This window comes from Rhinolophus ferrumequinum, chromosome X (genome assembly GCF_004115265.2).
Source record: "Rhinolophus ferrumequinum isolate MPI-CBG mRhiFer1 chromosome X, mRhiFer1_v1.p, whole genome shotgun sequence".
NCBI lineage: Eukaryota > Metazoa > Chordata > Mammalia > Chiroptera > Rhinolophidae > Rhinolophus > Rhinolophus ferrumequinum.
The window spans coordinates 113,993,337-114,013,750 of NC_046284.1; the positions used below are offsets into that span (position 1 = coordinate 113,993,337).

Below are 20,414 nucleotides of genomic sequence, written 5' to 3' on the forward strand. Positions count from 1 at the left end.
CGTAGCACCACGACCACCTCCTCCTACCCCGTCCCCTCTGCCCCGGGCCCTTTTAGCCTTGCAGCCCGCTTTCTCCTCACCCCAACGCACTCCTCAGGGGCTACCAAGCTCCCAGGCAGAGGAGGGCTCAGGAAAGCCAGCCCAGGTTAGTTTCGCGCAGCTTTCCCCGGCCAGCTTCGGGTGGGTTTGCCCTGGGACACCCCGCAGGTGCTAAGAATGACTCAGCAGGGGCCCGGGGCTGGGAAGGAGACAATAACTCCAGTGCAGAGACAAAATCCTCTGAATACAAGAGAGGCTGCAAATCATCGTCTGAAGGACCCAAACGTGTGAACAAACGAAAATGTAATTCAAGTCAGCTTTGGGCCTTTGGCGGCCTGCCACAGGTTTAACCTAACAGGGAGGCCCGCCGTCTTCTGCACTCACAAAACGCCCGCGGCCTCTGCAAAAAGTCCCCTTTGCCTCCGACAAACCCCACCTAGGCTCGCCCAGGCCTCAGGAAAGGCCAGTCGGCAGGAGGGAAACCTTTCGGGGTGCACAGAATTGCATGCCCATGATTATCGGGGAGACTTTGAGGGCACAGTAATCTCTCGAGACTAGAAACCATTTTCTTCTCTCGCTCTGAGATTTTGCTTGGCTAAGCGGTGGCAGCCTCCCTGCCCCCCTTCCACCCCCACCGCCGCGGCCGCTGCAAGCAACCACGCCCCGCGGCCTCAGGGCTCGCCTCCTGGGCTCGCAGCCCCCGCGCAGCCTGCAAGCCTCGCCTCCAGTCGCCCCACCCCCGCGCGCCCCCATCCGCCCCCACGCCCGGCCCTGGGAGCGCAGGGCGAGTCCTCGCGCCTGCGCCTCGCCAACTTCCTGTGGCGGAACGCCCCGCCTACCCTCAGAAGCCCGCCTCCAAACGCCGCGTGAAACCTACCTATCAAACGTCATTGGTCGAGACGACGATGCCGTCTGCTCTCAACCCCGCCTCTCTACCGCCTCTTACTTTTCCCAGGACGGGTGCGCCTGCGCTCAGCTGCCTGGGCGGGCTGGGAGGCGCGGGTTGAAAAGTCTCGTTCCAAGTTTGGAGAGAGAGAGAGAGAGAAGAGCTCCTCAGTCCTCGGTACCCGTAAGCGGGGAGGAGGCGGGAGAGAAGGACTCGGCGTCTGGGGAGCACCCAGGCCGTGAGACAGAGCTCAGGCTTCGAGAACTAGAAGCGTGTGGCGCGCCTGGGAAAGGCAGGAGCGCCTGCAGTTGGGCTGCTCTTGGCAAGCGAGGGGAGTCCGAGGCGGCGGCGAGGGGCGAACAACCCGACGCAAGATGGCGAGTAAAGAGAGTAAGAGGCCCTGCGGGGCGGCGCGCGCCGGGGCCGCGGGGGGCGGCGGGCTCGCGAGGCCGCGGCACGCGCCGGCGAAAGGCGCGAATTGGCGTGCGGAGCAGGGGGCGGGGCCGGGCGCGAGGCTGGGCGAGCGCCTCCAGGGGCCTACGCGGGACGCGGCGCGGAGCGGAGGGCTCTGAGCACTTCCGGAGTCGGGCGCGGGGCCGCGGGTTGGGCCCCCTTCCCCCCTTTTGCCCCCCCCTCCGGCGGCGGCGCTCCCTCCGTCGCCCTCGGCCCCCGAGCGGAGGCGGCCTTCGCCGCCGGAAAGCGGGCACGGCGGCTCTTTCCACGCGCGCGTCGACGCCTCGGGGTCGCGGCCCTTGTCCGGGGAATTCTGGAACCCGCCGGTCTATGGCTGCCGAAGCCGGCTTTGTGGGAGCGGAGGCCTCTTGTGGGGGATGGAGGGAGCGGGTCGGTGGCTTTCTGCTACACGTGGATTCGTCTCCCTGGGTGGGTCGTGGAGCCCCTCTACGAACGGGTCGTCATCTTAGAACAGGTGCGAACGGCTGTAATCGGCAAAACAATTTCGACGTCCGTGTAATTACCCAGTTCTGTATACGCAGGCGATATTGATCTCAAAGTGCAAAAAATCAGCTTCCTGGTATTAATATTCTCTCCATGTTCTGGAAGAGCAGTTAGTTGTTCGAGTCCAAATTAGAGGTAAAGAGAAAGAGTAGATTAGGTGTGGCCTTCTCGAGGTGACCTCCAGTATCTGTGTACAGGTTTTGACTTCGATCCCTCTCAACCCTTTAATCGTATGGGCTTTCTCCAAATTTCAGTGTTTGAAGATACTGTGGAGGAGCGTGTCATCAATGAAGAATATAAAATCTGGAAGAAGAATACACCGTTTCTGTATGACCTGGTTATGACCCATGCTCTTCAGTGGCCAAGTCTTACCGTTCAGTGGCTTCCTGAAGTGACTAAGTAAGGGTTCCTGGCAACTTTTATTTTGCACAAATTTCACTGTTGGCCTGAATTTCCTACTTTTGGCATTTTCTATGTAGAACATAAGCATGTAATCAATTTAGCCCTTGGATGAGGTGGCAGGTGATTTTTTATTTTCAAAACTAACAAGCGGTTTATGGGATGATTTCTGATGTATAAGTGTGGCGTTGAAGTGGGAGAAAGAATCTGTTGTGAGATTAATGATATTTGCTGGAAGCACCAGATATATTTAACATTTCTTGGGCTTAAATATGAAACAGCATCTCTCTGGGCCCAGATGAATGGATTTCTTTCAAACTTTGTTGAAAAATAAATGTACAGAAGAGTGCACAAATCATAAGCATGTGGCTTGATGAATTTTTACAAAGTGAACACACCCATATAACCAGCCCCCAAGATGCATACGTTTTAATTAGCAAAGGGGAAAAGAATTTAGCAACAGTTCAAAAAAAAAAAAAGTGACATTACTGGCTTACAGTATGAAATACACTTTGAGGTTGCTGTTGGTCTTCATAAGCGTGTTTTGTTTTCAGCTATTTCTAAAATTTCTCTGGTAATAATTGCTGACATTTATTGAGCACTTAGAACAGGGCCTGGCACATCTACAGTTTTTTACCTTCTGTTGTTTGGTTTAGTATTGAGAATAAGTACTTTGATTACTTTTTATCATCCTTGTTTTACTGATGTTAAGTAACATGCCTAAGATCGCACAGATGGCAAATGGTGGAGAGGGGCTTTCAAATCTAAAAGGTAGCCCCAGAGTTCAGGTAGTCCCTGCACTAGACAACCTTCCTCATACATTTGGACTTTTTCTTGTAGGAACTTGACCGTGCACTTTAGAAGCGTATTAAACTTGGGTATTGTGTGCATATAATTTAATGAGGATTAATCAAACTCTAATCTAGAACGGGATTTTGCAACAAGTTACAAAAATAGAGTAAGTTAATTTTATATAAAATTACTCATAATGGCCAGATTCTCCATATATGAACATTGACTTCCATACAGTTAGGGGCTTCCTTTTAAGTTCCCAAAGAAATCTCAGGGTAAAAATATAGATGTGGGAAGAGTAGCCAAGAACTAAATAATGGAGACTTCTAAACGTTGACATTTAAAATAACTTTGAGCATCAGTTACTTAAGGGTACTCCTGTGCATTTGACTCTTTGAGTCTTCCTATTAAGCGGATTTACATTCTCTTAATTTACATTCTCTTGGAGCTTTTTGACTGACTATAACAATAGCAAAGAGTGAGGGCTTTAAGGTTAGAGACCTGAGCTTGAATCCTCCCCCTTTTTAGTAGCTTTGTGAATTTAGAGCGAGTTGGTCAGTCTCTATCCCTGACTTGTCTGGTCTGTTAATGGAGGTGCTGATTGTACTGACTGCTTACATTTGAGGGAATTACATAAGATCATGCATGTTAAAGTGCTGGTGCAGGGTAAGTACACAGCAGTGACTGGTGCTGACTCCTATTCAGAAATAATTTGTTAGAGAGGATGCAGTAACACTGTTTCTCCATTTGGATTTCAATGAAAGCTGCTTACTGAAGTCTTTAAAATGGTACCTATAATGTGTTTTGCATAAAGATTTTTTTAAAGATAATAGATCTGTATGTTTTCAGTCCAGGTATTGCTTTTATATGAACACTTAAGAACTTAGCAGAAAATACTGTAAGTAAATTATGTATTCCATGGTGTTCTTTGCATGCAAAGAAGTGGGATCTGGTTGTGGGACGTGCAGTGGCTCTGGGAATGCAAGAAAATGCCAGCCAGCCTGCATTCTTGGATGTTGAGGATTGCTGTGTGTGCTTTGCAGGGTTCTTTTTGGGGTATAAAGGGACTGTGATTGTGTTTTGTCACTATACAGAGCAGTAGAAATGTTGGCTGCTGTTACGGCTTGGGTCTTTGAGGAACTCGACCCTACTCAACCTCACAAGGCCTTCTGCCTACATACAACCTTCTTCTGAATGATTACTTGCACTTTCTGAGCTGTTGTCCTTAAATTGAGTTAGGTAATTGTCCACATAATTGATTTGGCTTTTTAAATTATTTAGGTGTTTCTTAAATTACTTTTCAAAACTGGTAGATCATTATTTTATATTACCTTATTAAATAATTTCTTAAATGTATTGAGACTAATTTAATCTCTACCTAAAAAGCTTTGCAGTCATTCAAATTCAGATGGTACGAAAGTGCATAGAGTGAAAAATAAATCCCCCTTCCACATTCTCCTAGTTCCCTTACCCAGAGTGGAGTCAGTTGTTTGCAATTTCTTACTCATCCTGCCAGCATGAAGTACTTACATATATCTTTCCTCCCATCTTTTTCTCTAGTAGCAAGTTGTTCGCTTGAGTTTTTAGTTAGGGATTTATATTGGAGACTTTTTCCTATCAGCATGTTTAGATATGCTCTTTTGTTTTAAGGGCTCCATAGAATCCCATTTATGGGTATACTATAATTTATGTCACCGGTTCCTTGTTGATAGATATTTAGGTTGTTTTCAGTCTTGCTGCTTCAGACTGCTGCTGAAAGTAACCTTGCGATAATCTATAATTGTTGGGTAAATTTCTTAGCAGTGGAGTCCAAGTACTCAAAAGATTCTGGCACTGAAAATGAACAAGGTCATTTATCATTAGTCTTCTGCAGTCTTGGGCATATCCAGTGTTGGAGGAAAATAGTGTAATATTGATTGGTTCAGAAAAATAGGCTTGTATTTTAATGATAGAGACAAAAGGATTTGTAGGAAAAAGAAAAATCCTTATATAATGATCGAGTCGGGAAAGTGGAATAATTGAATTTTAGAGTCGAGGAATTTTTCAGATCCTCTGGTCCATCTTGGGACCGTGCTCCTTAGAAACGTCTTGTTATGAACTGACCTGTTTATCTGCAACTTTTACCTGTTGGTCTTTGTTTTTCTGTGTAACCCCATAAAAAACAAGTCATTTCCTCCTCCCTTTTATGTCAGCCCTAATGTTGCTCTGTGGTGCCTCCTTTCTCAAGCATTCCTATTTCTTTTCAAATGGTTCTCGTGAGATATGTTTAAGTTCCCTTTCATTTTGAGCCACTATTCCCTGTAAAGGTTTCATTTTGTCTAAGTCCTCCTGAAACACACTGCCTAGAGCCTCATTTTCTAAGTGTGGTTTTTCCAGTTAAAAAAAAGTGGGCGAGTGCTCATGCGCATTGCCTCCCCCCATGTAACTTTTTTAAAGATGGAATTAGTTACCTTTTTGATAACCACATCATATTCTTGGCCACTGAATATAAATTGACTAATACCCATGTCTTTTTTCCATCAAGCTGTTGTTTCTTAGCCATGGCGGCCTTATTCTGTTCTTGGAGTTGTACGTGTATTTATTGTTCTTTTTTTTTTTTAACCTTAAGCCAAATCTTGGTAAAATTTCATCTTGTGTTTTTTAGTTATTACTAAATTACATGCCTCAAACCTTTTTTCAAAACTACTGAATCCTTTGTACAACTGAGCTTGAGGAACAGATAAGTAGCTTAACTTGTCTAGTGTTGGGGCCCAGAGCCCTACTTCTCAGCCCTCCTCACTGAGGTGGGACTGTGGGGCACAGGTGAAAGTTGCTATTCCAGATAATAAAATGGGAAAGCATTGTTAATTGACATAGATGCAAAATCACTACCTAGACCAGCGTGCCAAGAGGCATCAACAGGTTCTTCAGCCTCAAAGTAAATTTCCATAGAACTAGTAACAAAGACACCTGCCCCGTCCAGTTGAGAACGCCCATTTCATAAACTTGAAGCACCATAAACATAAATAAGGGGGTTTCACATCATGCCACTTGCACTCATAACCTGTTTTTTTAAGTGAAGAAACTGAGGCCCACAGGGAAGTTGTGATTTAAGGAATTGCATATAGCTAACCTTAGTGTGAGCCAGGATTTAAACGCAGTTTTTCTGACTCAATGCCTTATTCTTTCCATTGCACCTTGTTACCTATTGTTGGGATATCAGAAACATCCAGTGTATTAAAATGGAAGATATATTTTAGATGAGAAGTCATGATTATGAGTACAAAGATTGATGACGGACTGAATTTGATAGCAACTCATTTCTTGTAGGATTAGTGTGACTTATTTTGTTTCCAAACAGACCAGAAGGAAAGGATTATGCCCTTCATTGGCTAGTGCTGGGGACTCACACGTCTGATGAGCAGAATCACCTCGTGGTTGCTCGAGTCCATATTCCGAATGATGACGCGCAGTTTGATGCTTCCCACTGTGACAGTGAGAAGGGTGGTAAGTATATCCCAGATATCCCGGGATTGGTGTCTTAAGGGAGTGTGCCTCTGTATAGCTGTATGTTACTAAAACTTGATACTAATATCTTTTTTGGCTCAGCAGTTTAACTACTAGGACTTTATCCTACAGAACTACTCTCCCACATGTGCACAAGGATTTCATAATGGCATTATTTGCAGGATTGAAAGAAAAAGGAGAATCATCCTACTGTGTTTCCCCAAAAATAAGACCTAGCCGGGCCATCAGCTCTAATGCATCTTTTGGAGCAAAAAGTAAAATAAGACGGGGTCTTATACCCAGTCTTACGTTAAAATAGGACCGGGTCTTATATTAATTTTTGCTCCAAAAGACGCATTAGAGCTGATGGTCCAGCTAGGTCTTATTTTGGGGAAAACACGGCAGTAAAGCCACCCAGATACTAGTTCATAGGAAATTGGTTAAACACATTATGGTATGTTTGAAATATTGTGCAGCAGTTATTAAGAATGAGATAAATCTGAAATTTTACACACGCGCGCAAAGAATGAGAGAAATCTGTATGCACTGGTATGGAAAGATATCCAAGATAAATTGAGTGACTGGTGTATGCATAGGAAAAAAGTCAGGAAGTGTATATACCAAACAGTTAATCAGTTAATGGTGGGTTTTTTTTATGGAAGCTGTTGACTTGCGTGGGTTTTTTCCTTCCTCCTATACAGTTAATCAGTTAATAGTGGGGGTTTTTTTTAATGGAAGCTGTTGACTTCCGTGGGGTTTTTTTTTTTCTTCCTCCTGTCAAACATTTTTATTCTCTTGTTTTGTTATTCCCAGCACCACCCAAGTTCCAAGTTCGGTGGTAACAAATTATACTCATGGCTGAAGTTTGTTACAATAAAGGGAACAGAACAAAAGCATCAGGAAGAAGATACACATCAGGGAGGACAGGGAGGTCTGGTACAAGGGGAGGCCGGGGCAGCACAGGATGTGCTTTCTGGCAGCAAATGACAGGGCCACGTGCAGAGTATCCACCCAGGGAAACCCATGCCAGGGTCAGGGTCTGAGGCTTGTATGGGGGCTGGTTTCATAGGCACATCGTGCTGGCAGCCAGCTGTGACACTGGAACTCAGGACACCAATAATAAAACCAGGTGTGTATCATCAATCTTGATATTTGTGCACAGCAATCCAGACAAACTGTTACAGTATGGTCCATTGCTCCAGATGTACATCTCAAAATCATCAATCCATCAGTGACAACGAACATTCAGAGGTCCGTGTTCCCAGGGGTTGGTCAAGGGTCACTTCATGGTCCCGATGTTCCTCAGCTACGAGGACTAAGCAACCAGACCTGCTGAGTTAGTGCTTTCCGCCCAGCCCCAAAGGTTTTTCTCTTTCTAAATGTGTAACTGGTTTGTTTATTTTGTTTTTTTACTTTTTTTTTTTTTTTAGTTACAGTTGACTTTCAATATTTTATATTAGTTTCAGGTGTACAGGGTAGTGGTTAGACATTTATGTAATTTATGAAGTGATTCCCTCAATAAGTGTAGTACCACCTAAGTCTACTACCCACTGGTACCATACATGGTTATTAGAATATTACTGATTATATTCCCTATACTGTGCTTTACCTCCCTGTGACTATTTTGTAACTACCAATTGTACTTCTTAATCCCTTCCCATTTTTCTCCCAGCCACCTCCCCTCCCCAGTGGTTTAATAGATCTTAACATTTTCCAGTTTTTGCTTTTGGTATTTTTTCTTATTGAAAACTACATTATAGTTCAAGTCCCACCATGCCTACTCCATCCCTCCCTTCCTCTCCAGAATTCATCACTGTCTTGCAATTAGCGTGCCGTTTTCAACTGTTTTTGTATTTTCATTACTCATACAGTAGTTAAATACACATCGTTTTGCAGCTTGCTTTTTCCACTCAGTGTTGTTTTTTATGTGTATGTATACCATGTTGATGTCTGTCATTCTTTTAACTGCAGTGTAGTGGTCCATTGTGATCAATTCTTCTACCAAAGGGCAGTTGTGTTGTACCTACGTGGTTTTTTGGTCTTACAAACAGTGCTTCAGTGAATATCCTTGCCATGTCTCCTTGTCCACATGTGGGAGAATTTATCCAGTGGGGTGGAATTGCTGAGTTGTATCGTGTATTTATTGTCAATTTAAAATAATATAAAACTATTTTCCAAAATGATTTATACGGTTTACCACTCCTACAATTCAGTCCATTCCCCTAGAAACGAAATAAATGTTGTTATAATCAGAAAGTTTTTAATGGCTTTTATTTTAGTCCTAAAGTATGTACTTATTGGACTTTGTCTTAGGAATTAGTCTCTACGCATAACATGTGGACATATATTAAGTTACTAAAGTCACTTGTCCAATGTATTACATTCTAACAAGTAACTGAAATAATTCAAAGTTAACACTTCTTTTCTATTATGGCATTTTTTAATGTCATTAAGATAGTTTTTCAGACTTTTTCTTTAAAAAGGGGAGCTGTTCAGTTTGGTTTTGCTAAAGGGGTTGGGAAACTTGAGTATCTTCATAACAGAAGGAATCCTTGGGTGGGGGCAAGTTTGGAGCAGGATCTCAGGAGGTGGGAGGTGAGTAGATCAGGAGGGGTGGTCTTAGAAAGGCTGAGGCACATACGTGTATCTCCCATGGACACGGTGGGCAGGGCAAGTGCTGAGAGGGAAATAAGCGACTACATGTGGCTGTTTGAGTGTTATAATCGTGTGGAATGGGAGATGATTTTCAGCCACACAGAAATAGTGAGCTGTGTTTGCCATGGGTAGAATGGCTAAATTCTGGTGTTAAGCCATGAGAGCCATTGTTCATTAAGCATTCCCACATAGTAAGAGCTGGCTGAAACTGAAATGGCTTACTGTTTTCAGTGTTTTCTCCAGGTCCTATACAGTCTGTTTGTCTTGTTACCTGCCTGGCTTCATTAGGCATTTGAGTTAGTGTTCCCTGACCTGAGTCACAGGGTGAGCTAAAAGGAATGTGCAAAGAAGAAGCAATATAGGTCAGGAAAAAAAATAACAATTATGTGAAGCCTCCAAACTTTTTAAGCGTCAGCAACTAATTCAAGTTTTTATCTATGACCACAAAAATGTTCTTGTTTGCTATTATCTGCTTAGATGTTCTGCTTGTATTCTTTCTGCTATCGTCTTGCTGCTTCCCAGACTTTATCATACTTTTTATGTGGCTTCCTTACTTTCCCAAGGCCTTTTTAATAACTTTTTGACACTAGTAGTCTTATTCCCATACCAGATAGAGAGGCTAAGCCCCTCGTTTTAGCTTTGGCACTCCACTAGCAGTTGAACCAAGTATGCTGGTGAAACCAACATGTATGTGTGTCTTGGGGGTGGGCAGGGGTTAGGTAGCATGGGTATCTTATTTGAGGCTGCTTCTGACTTGAGACTCTAGGAGTGTTTATACTCCTGAGGGTGAAACCTTCCCTGTCTTAATGAAACTAAAATAAGATGCTAATTTACTGCAGCGCTTCCAAATGAGTTGTATTTGCACTAAAAGGCTGAGGTGTGTTTCTTATGTAGTTATTTGAATTTTAGTGAATAACTCCATCATCACAACTGAAAGAGGCCAATTTTTAACTGTTTTAAATCCAAGGTAGAACTGAATTAACTTGCATAAAATAGCTATCAATATTTTCCGATGCAAATGGGCTTTGAGAATAAATTCTCAAAGTGGCAAGTGACCCCATATTTTTATGTCTTCTCTCTCTCTGTCTCTCTCTCTCTCTATTCGTTGTATTCTGTCAGGCTAAAATTGGCTGGGTTGATTGAGTTGTGAATTTTAATCGTAAGTGTATGTGTTTATTCTTTCTTCTCACATTAGAATTTGGTGGCTTTGGTTCTGTGACAGGAAAAATTGAATGTGAAATTAAAATTAACCACGAAGGAGAAGTCAACCGTGCTCGTTACATGCCGCAGAATCCTCACATCATTGCTACCAAAACTCCATCTTCGGACGTGCTGGTTTTTGACTATACAAAGCACCCTGCTAAGCCAGGTATGTAGTAGTGAAATCACGCCATTGCTTGACCATTTTTCTTGATTAGAAATAATTGCTTTGAGGTCATTCAAACTAAAATTTTTAAAAGTTAAAAATTATTTTGTGTATCCCATAACCACCCTCAAATTCAGTGATTTAACAGAAGGACCTCATAGCAGGTTACGCACCTGGCAGCAAAGGATACAGAGCAAAAGCCGGAAGTAAAATACGCATCATGCAGAGTCCAGAGAGGTCAGACACAGGCTTCTGCCTCCTTCCCCACTGGGGCCACACACATTTTCTCTCTAGTAGCAAACCACAGGGCTGTGTGCTTAGTGTCTGCCCAGGAAAGCCCGTTTGAGTCTCAGGGTCTGGGGTTTTTATGGAGGTCTGGTGACAATAGACACATCCCACCTACTCTATGGACCAGCCATGTAAGGGAAACTCAGGACCCCAGCAGTGAAGCCTTGCTAAACAGTCCTACAGGAATCTTGCTAAACAATCTTGCAAGTCTTGACAAGCTGCCACAGCATGCCCCATTGCTCTGGGCGTACACAACTTCGTCATTCAGTGACATGAAGAATTTTGTGAGGGTTGTACTCCCAGGGTCTGGCTAAGGGTCAGTTGTAGTTGCAGGCTACCCTGGAGACAGGCAGAGACTGAGCAACCAGACCTGCTGTGCTGTTTTCCTCACAAAAATATTTTTAAAAATTGACTCGGGTGGGACACATTGTTTTCACACAAATTTGTAGGATAGTTATAGTTTTCAATGTTTTGTGTTAGAGCTAGTACTAGGTTTTGCAAAGACCAGTCGTTTTCATGTCATGAGATCTGGTTTACATTGGGTATTTGAAACGAAGCACAAAGAACAGCTTTTCAAGGTGCCTGTGGGTCAGGCCGAGTTCTTGTGTGTGTGTAGTGCTTTTCCACGTGTAATGAATGTTACGGCTCACTCAGGAGTGAGACTTGGCTCTTACCAGTTCTGATAAACAGATAATCAGTAGTTAATGTATTTCTTTTCTTCTTTAGACCCAAGTGGAGAATGTAATCCTGATCTTAGGTTAAGAGGCCACCAGAAGGAAGGCTATGGCCTTTCCTGGAATTCTAATTTGAGTGGACATCTCCTGAGTGCATCTGATGACCATGTGAGAAACCTATTCTTCCTAACCTATTCGTGTGCTGAGAGTGAAAGACGGTGTCACACTGAAGGAGTACTACATAGATGACAGCTTTTCTAGGGTGATACTACTGCTTATTGTGATAATGTTTGCATAGGATTTAGAACAATGGTTATCAGACTGTCCTTTTGGAGCCTTAAAATTCCACAAAGCTCTTTTGAAGCAGCCTTAGAATGGAGGGGAGGTGGGCAAAAGGTGTCCCATTATGTAAAAGTGGACCTCTATAATGGAAACTGTAAATATGAGGCCTGATTAATATAAATTACATCTTAGTTTATTTTGTATTGTGTACTCATCACTACTAATTCTAAAACATTTTCATCAAATGTCTCAGAAAGAAACTCCATACCCATTAAGCAGTCACCCTCCAATTTCTCCTTCTCCTATCTACTGGAAACCACTAATATACTCTCTCTCTGTATAGATATGTCTTTCTTAATATTTCATATACATGAAATCATATGTGTGGCCATTTCTGTCTGGTTTCTTTCATCAAAGGTCATCCATGTTAAAACATGTCAGTATTTCATTTCTTTTTATAGCTGAATAATATTTTATTATGCAGATATACTATAATTTATTAAGTTAACAGTCGATGGTCATTTGGATTGTTTCCACTTAGGGGCTATTTTGAGTGATGCTGTGAACATTTTTGAACAAGTTTTGTGCGGATGTATGTTTTCATTTCTCTTGGGTAATTACCTAGGAGTGGAATTTCTGGATCATACGGTAACTCTGTGTTTAACTTATGGAAGAACTGCCAGCCTTTTCCCAAGCAGCTGCACCACTTCACATTCCCACCAGCAGTGTGCCAGGGTTCCAGCTTCTCCGTGTCCTCACCAACTCTTGTTACTGTCCGTCGTTTTGAGTCTAGCCATCCTAGTGGATGTAAAGTATCTCGTTGTGGTTTCGATTTGCATTTTTCTAATGACTAATGATGTTGAGCAATTTTTCATGTGCTTATTGGCCATTTGTACATCATCTTTGGAAAAATAATGTATTGAAATCCTTTGTCCGTTTAAAATTTTTTTATTGAGTTATAAGAGTTCTTTATATATTTTAGATACAGATTCTTTATCAGATAATGATATCACAGAATTTTCTCCCATTCGATGGGTTTTCTTTTCACTTTTTTGATGATGTCCTCTGAAGCACAAAAGTTTTTAATTTTGAGTCCAGTTTATGTATTTTTATTTTGTCTCTTCTGCTTTTGGTATCATATCTAGTAAGAAACCGTTACGTAACCCACCATCACAAAGATTTACACCTGTGTTTTCTTCTAACAATTGTATAGTTTTAGCTCTTACATGTACCATGTTTCCCCAAAAATAAGACCTAGCTGGACCATCAGCTCTAATGCGTCCTTTGGAGCAAAAATTAATAGAAGGCCCAGTTTTACTTGACTGAATGTATGTAATTAGAACTCAAACCTGAGTGTCCCTTGCTTGGCAGCATGCTGGGTGTCCCCCTGCCCTCATTACAGTGTATTTTCCTTTCCTCCCCATCTCTGATCATGGAAGCTTACACCCATGTACTCTCCTGTTTGTGAAGCTTCACTTTTGTTTATATTACTCTCCCTCATGTTTACTTCTAATGTTTATATAGTTAAATAGTTAAGTTTTTAACAAAGATGTTTTAGATAAAACGTTAGCATTTAAATTCAGTCTCCCATGGCTTTTGTTGTGTTTTTCTTTCTTTAGACTGTCTGTCTGTGGGATATAAATGCAGGACCAAAGGAAGGCAAAATTGTGGATGCTAAAGCGATCTTTACCGGCCACTCGGCTGTTGTGGAGGACGTGGCCTGGCACCTGCTGCATGAGTCCCTGTTTGGCTCTGTCGCTGATGATCAGAAACTTATGATGTAAGGTGGACAGCGGGGTCTTGTATGAGTGTCCTGAATGACCACCAGTGGTTGTGGTGGCCTGTGCTTTCATTTCTTTTTTTAAAGTTCTGTCCTAGCCTTTAGAAAAGAAAGGGGTTAAAAAACAGCTTTAGTGAGGTAGAACTGACATATAATAAACTGCACATATATAATGGCCTTTTCACATAAAAGTTACTGTGCTATGTGAATGTACACAATTTTACAAAAGGAAAGAGGTATGTAAACGTGAAGAAACATGCTCAGTGTAGTAGTAAATACCAGAATTGGGATCAAGGTGACTTTCGTTGAAGATGAGGGCAGAGAATGATTATATCAGGGCATGGCCACGGGGCTGCATTCAACCACCTGTTGAATGCTTTTTGTCTCATAAAGAAATACCTGAGGCAAATAAGGCTAAATACTGAAGTTAGACAAGGCTAGGTTGTACATGTTGTTCTCTACATCGTCAGTATTTTGTGTATGCTTGAAATAGCTGGTAAAGTAAGACAAGAATCTAAGAAACAAGAAGCCAGAAACAGTAGCCCTAGTTGTTCTCTGTAGGTTTAGAACGTATCACTCAGTGGTTGGAAGTCTGAATTGCCACTCGGCGTGGGTGGTGTCTGTGAAGGGGCGAGTGAAGCCGTGGTGTGGAGTGGTGCTGACAGGGAACATGGCCTCCTTGTGTGCTGTGTGCCTTGTCCCTTTGTGTTTTAGATGGGACACCAGGTCCAATACCACCTCCAAGCCGAGCCACCTGGTGGATGCGCACACCGCCGAGGTCAATTGCCTGTCATTCAATCCCTACAGCGAGTTCATTCTTGCAACTGGCTCTGCAGATAAGGTTTGTACGTGTTTGCGTATTTGGTGTTTACAAACCCACTTGTCTTGTATGGTAATCAGATATTTTAAAGTTCTTATGTAAAGTGCAAAAACGAATTCCTTTTCATTTGTTACTGTTCTTCAGACTGTGGCTTTATGGGATCTGCGCAATTTAAAATTAAAACTCCATACCTTTGAATCTCACAAAGATGAAATTTTCCAGGTATGTGACAGTTTTCTGATGTTTCTATAACAGGTTTCAGTAACTGTTTGGTAGGGGGAAATGTAAAAAAATTTTTCTTTTATATAGCGGGTATGGGACATTTTATTTTTTTAAATGCTCTAAGTTAACTGGTTAACTAGTGGGAAATAACTTGGAGCTTTTTGAGAGATTAGTTCAAAAGTAGAAGAAAAAGCCTTGCAAAACAGGATCAGTTTAAAATTCCAAGGATTCTTCGGTTAAGGTATGCGAGCAAGGGAGCGAGGTGGCTCCTCCAGGGGAAAAATATCTTGTACGTGGTTTCAAGTAGAGATTTGCATAGGTAAAGATACACTTCATTGAAAATTTTAAAAGCTTCTGGAATGGTTATGGGGCTGGATAAGCTTATTGGAACCTTTAGCTGAGTTCCACTGTATTGGGGAACGTGACCTTCCTGGGGGCAAGCCAGGGATATGGGCCATTTAAGAGCACTTAAAAGGACAGATGTAGGACAAGGAGGGCCTGAGGGCTGGAGGCCAAGGGGAAGATGCAGAACATGTCATGGGAAAATACTAAGGATTAGATCAGGACAATAGCCACAAACCTAATAAGAACAGATGGTTCTTTACGTTTTCAAATATGTATTGCTAGGTCCACTGGTCTCCACATAACGAAACTATTCTGGCTTCAAGTGGTACTGATCGCCGCCTGAATGTGTGGGATTTAAGGTAACTAAGAATCCGTGATACGCTGCATCCTTACGTTAACCTGGCAGGTTCTGGACTTCATCGATTTAGAAGAGCAATTTGCTAACCCCAGCCTAATAAGTCTGATACTGAAGTAACTTTTAAGTACCTTCCTGAAGTCTTTGTTCTATAAAATAGAAGTGAATCAGCACCTGGACTGTAAAATAAATTTATGCAGTGTTTTGTTTTTGTATTGATATTCAGGCATGAAGTTGGGGGAGGGGTGCATTTGTGTTTTAACATCCCAGTGATTGATTGAAAACCCTTTTGCTGTAGAAAGGGGTAAAGATACTAGCTTTTCATGCGTCCTTAAATCTCATGTACACCTGTAGGGACTAGTCTTCCTCAGTTTTTCTACCATTTGCTCTTGTGGGCTTTCATGGATTCATTTGGCAGATGAGCTCCTGCTGTGGGTTATGTAACTGCTGGGGATACACTGGGGAATAGGATAAGCACAGCCCGTGCTGTCAGAGCTTATGTTCTCCTGGGGGCTCATTGTATAAAGAGTTTCTCCCAATTCTTCAAGCTCCTAGACTTCAGAGTTGCCATTCTAAGAATTTCAGGCTCCTTTCCCTTTTTTTTGGTCTCAGCCTTTAGAGCGATTAATAACGTTGCTCAGTTATATACTTCTCTGTAAAATGTCATTATCTTACATTTAGATCACTAAATTACCAAACAATAACTTCTTCCCTAGCTGTGTTAAATATATTGCTTTGAAATGGACTAAGTTTTCAGTGTAGTAAAACCAAGGCTGCCTTTATTACAGATAGTAAACCCATCCTTCAGTGTGCAGAACAGACAGTGCAGAATAAAATGCTGGTATTGTAAAATTTGTAAACATCTAAGTTTCCGTGTTCTTCTGGAACAAACTCTGGCCATGATAGATGCTTGAAAATGTAGAGAATCTTTGAAGCAGATACTTGAGTATATTATTCTGGTTTTTTAAATTTTTTTAAATTGGGGAACATTGTGTTTCTCCGAGGCCCATTAGCTCCAAGTCGTCCTTCCATCTAGTTGTGGAGGGCGCAGCTCAGCTCCAAGTCTAGTCGCCGTTTTCAGACGAGATCGGGCGCGTTCAGGGTGGCATGGCCGTAGACCCAGTCGCCGTTTTCAGTCTTTAGTTGCAGAGGGCGCAGCCCACCATCCCATGTGGGAACTGAACCGGCAACCTTGTTGTTGCGAGCTCGCACTCTAACCAACTGAGCCATCCGGCTGCCCCCTATTCTATTTTATATGAAAACAATTTTACTAGTAAACTTGGAAACCTAAAACAAAAATCTGTAGTGGTTGTATGAGGTGGTACAGCAAGGTTTGGAAGTCTGATGCCCTCACAACTGGATTGTCCTTAAAGGTGCCAATAATAAATTTGCAGGCCATTGTATTTCTTCTTAAAATCCATCCATGACTTGCTTACTATTAAAATTGCATTAGATAAAAGTACAGATTAAAATGGCGTGAGCAATTATACAGTTGTCTGGCAGTCCACGTGTTTGGTTTGATTGGTTTTATGGGAAGGAAAAAAAGACTACCTACCACTTGGGAAACTGTGTTTTGGCTGTTTTTTCCAGCAGTTATTACTAGCAAAGTCCGCCTTTGGGCTAGATATCAGATACGGCTGTAGTACTTGAGTGATTTCACTGTTGGGACTGCTGCCAGATTCTACAAATTGAAGTTTTATTTAAGAGAAGGAAAAAACTTAATCTTTCCTTATATATTTCAGTTTTGTTATCATATCTTTAGACAGATCTGTGAGACTACTGTTACTATCTCTCACTCTTGGAATGAAAAAGGCATTAAGAGTGAAGTGTAGGGACCAGGCCTCATTTCTTCTAGGTATTTTATATACTTGTCACCTTTTAATTCTAATGCAGTAAACACCACAGTAAAAATATTGAATTTTATTTACTAAATTTCTATTTTGCAACATCAGTGATAAACAGCTTTTACCTGTTTCCCGAAAGTAAATGCCCCACACTCCCACCAAATAATATAAAAACTAATTGATAGCTATAGAAAGACATTGTTTTTACAGTATGTGTGTGTTTTAAGATGTGCTTTCTGGGCTGATAGTGGTTTTGCAAACAGTCATGCTACAAGAATTTCAGTAACAAGAGCATTATATTCTTTCTTAATAGCAAAATTGGAGAAGAACAATCAGCAGAAGATGCAGAAGATGGGCCTCCAGAACTCCTGGTATATGTTGGCTTTCTCTCATGCAAGATGAGAGGTCACATTTCAATTAGAGTCTGTCATTGATCCACGTAAATGGAAAATGAGTCAGAACTTCAAATTCTAGCTCTTGATGATTTCAAATTGGAGGTCTTGGAAGTTACTATGATTGGAATTTGATATTTATTAAAAATAGGAAATGGAGCTCAGTAGGTTTTTATCCATGTTTCGTTAAGACTAATTTGAGCTCCTGGACAATATAGTAATTTCTCACTGATTTTAATTGTTACGCTTCTGAGGGGGTTTTTTTTTGGTGGGTTGGGGGGCACAGGTATTGGTATTCAATTAGCAACACTTCACACTAACGTGTGGAAAATTTTTAATGACTTGATTTTTAAGTTCCCTGCCCAGAAACGAAACTTCCTTGATCTTATTGATAGCAGCAGCGCCTACCGTCTCCCTCCTATTCGTAATCAAATCATCTCAGCATCTCCTAGGCCCCTTGAAGGTTTATATAGCAGTGTACTAAGCCTGTATCGCCTTCCCTCCAATCAACAGGACAGTGACCTCCCCAGCCCCTGCTGTGGCAAGACTGGTGCTCTAAAAACTAACTTTGAACATTATCTTATCAACAGTTCATTCATGGAGGACACACTGCCAAGATATCAGATTTTAGCTGGAACCCCAATGAGCCTTGGGTCATTTGCTCAGTGTCTGAGGATAACATCATGCAGATATGGCAGATGGTGAGCTAAAATATTGTTTTTCCTAAATGACTGTCTTGTAAAGGATTTACTAATGACATAATGTAATAGAAATATTTCAGACATCTAAGTGTATATTAAGCCAGTATTTATAGAAAGGAAACAAATCTTTCAAAACTTTGCCATTTTAATGAGTCTGGTTCAGTATTCATCTGTCAGGCCAGGAGAAATCTGTACACAGATGTAGACACAGCATGTGCTGGTTTTCATAATTATTGCACTCTTCATCAACTGGGCTCTTGGCGTCGCTGCTCTGCCCTGCGTCTGCTGTGTCACAGGCATGAAGGATACAGGAGGCAAGTGTCCACGCCTTCACGATACTCACTTGTCTGGTGATGAGCACTAAGTACGTGAATGACATTTCTAAGGCATTGAGTCGTTAACCAACCCTTTCATAAACCTCAGGGCTAGCGGTCTCTAAAGGATGCTTGAAATGCTTTGGGGAAACACCTTTTATGAACAATAATTGAAATACTGCATGGGCAGCTAGGTATGTATATGAAATTACACACTGGCAAATAATTTTTGAGAACACTGGCCTGCCTTTCCTCATTAAATTGACCAAAAGTCTTTGGGGGAAGAACATGCAAAAGAAAGTACTAAATAAAAATGTCTGCATTTAATTTCCAGCACTGAAACACATTGACACGTGAATCCAAAAATCTGGAGAATGATTAAACGCTATTTTTAGATAATTTATGTTGTAAAAAACATGGGGAAGTTTTACCTGTGAATTTATTTGGTTATCTCCAGGCTGAAAATATTTACAATGATGAAGAGTCAGATGTCACCACATCGGAACTGGAGGGGCAAGGATCTTAAACCCAAAGTATGAGAAACGTTTCTGTTGAATGTAATGCTAACATGAATGCTTGGTTTATCAAGCACCAAAAAGCATTGTATAGTAGTAAATGTTAAGTGGGCTGGCATATGGCATTCTTTCTTTACCTTCTGATTCTAGCACTTTCAAGTGAGCTATTGCGTACTGTATCATATTGTAGCTTTTAGGGAAGAAATGAAGGTTGCTTAAGAAAGAACATCACAGTTGTTTTAAAATACAAGTAGCAGGGTACTGCCTTTGATTCAACTATTTTAAGTCTTTGTTTTCTCAAACTAAGTGCTTGCTGTTCCTGAATATGCAAGAATAACTTTTACACTTTTTCCCTCCAACACTTATTGATTGGCTTTGCAGAAATAAAGTTTTAAAATAATTTTTATTGTATTCTTTTAGAACCTGGGTGTGATGTGTGTGTGTGTGTGTGCGTGCGCGTGCCTCCTTGTAAGGAAGCTGTTAGGGACCCAATGACAGTACCCTAAGTCCAGAGGTGGGGAGAAGTTAGCCATCTGTATTTTGTGATTGGTACATTTGTAAACCTAGAACTACCTTAACTTCCACATCATTTGCCCCATGTCCTATTTGTGACTTAACTTGGGCAGTTTTAAACAAACTAGATTTCTCCCCCAACAAAAGAAAGAAAAGTAAAAGCTTATTTGTTTATATGACAGGCTTCAGCAGACGGGACAAAATTAGCTTGCAGGTTGGCCCCTCAATCTATTTTGTAGGGCCTGCCAGCTAGGAATGGTTTTCACATTTGTTTTTAAAAGTTGGTTTAGATAGAAATAGAAATATGCAACAAAGATCCTGTGTGACCCACTAAGCCAAATACTTACTATACCTGACTTAAGACAAAATTTTGTGGACCCCTCTTACATGTGATTGTATGTTACTTTTTGCTTATCATCAATTAAGATCTTTCCTATGTGCCTCTGCATATATAATGTGTACACCTACATATACGTATTCTCCTGCTATTCAAATATGTACACCCTGGAATGTGCTGAGCAGCCAAGACTAGAGAAATCCATAGTCCTTGTAGTTTTTTAAAGCTCTGACAGCAGCAACACTAGAATTTTTCTAGTTATCTATTTTAAAGGCAAAAAAGGTACTAACAGTGAGTGGTCTGACTACAAGTCTGCTGCCACCCAGAGAGTAGACGGTTAGCCATCCCTTATTAAATTGTACAGTAACTAAAATACTTTTTAAAGTCTGAGAAACCAACTATCTACAACTGTCTTTGGACTCAGCTACTCAGCTTATAAAACTAAGGTCATG

At 41.6% G+C, this 20,414-nt stretch overlaps 1 protein-coding gene across 3 annotated transcripts; it reads left to right on the forward strand.

Moving 5' to 3' along the window:
- Positions 1-987: 987 nt before the first annotated feature.
- Positions 988-19,512, forward strand: RBBP7 (RB binding protein 7, chromatin remodeling factor). 3 transcript variants are annotated; one of them, XM_033104540.1, is made up of 12 exons: positions 988-1,315; positions 2,137-2,281; positions 6,414-6,559; positions 10,410-10,583; positions 11,595-11,710; positions 13,444-13,604; positions 14,319-14,445; positions 14,569-14,646; positions 15,274-15,350; positions 17,504-17,561; positions 18,173-18,283; positions 19,055-19,512. In XM_033104540.1, exons 1-12 carry the CDS (start codon positions 1,300-1,302, stop codon positions 19,121-19,123), a joined length of 1,278 nt encoding a protein of 425 aa, XP_032960431.1. In that variant the 5' UTR covers positions 988-1,299; the 3' UTR covers positions 19,124-19,512. The 3 variants fall into 3 exon arrangements, with proteins under 3 accessions (XP_032960431.1, XP_032960415.1, XP_032960425.1); XM_033104524.1 differs by lacking the exon at positions 988-1,315 and adding an exon at positions 1,505-1,853; XM_033104534.1 differs by lacking the exon at positions 988-1,315 and adding an exon at positions 1,505-1,853 and having other exon boundaries at positions 10,437-10,583.
- The last annotated feature ends 902 nt before the right edge of the window (positions 19,513-20,414 follow it).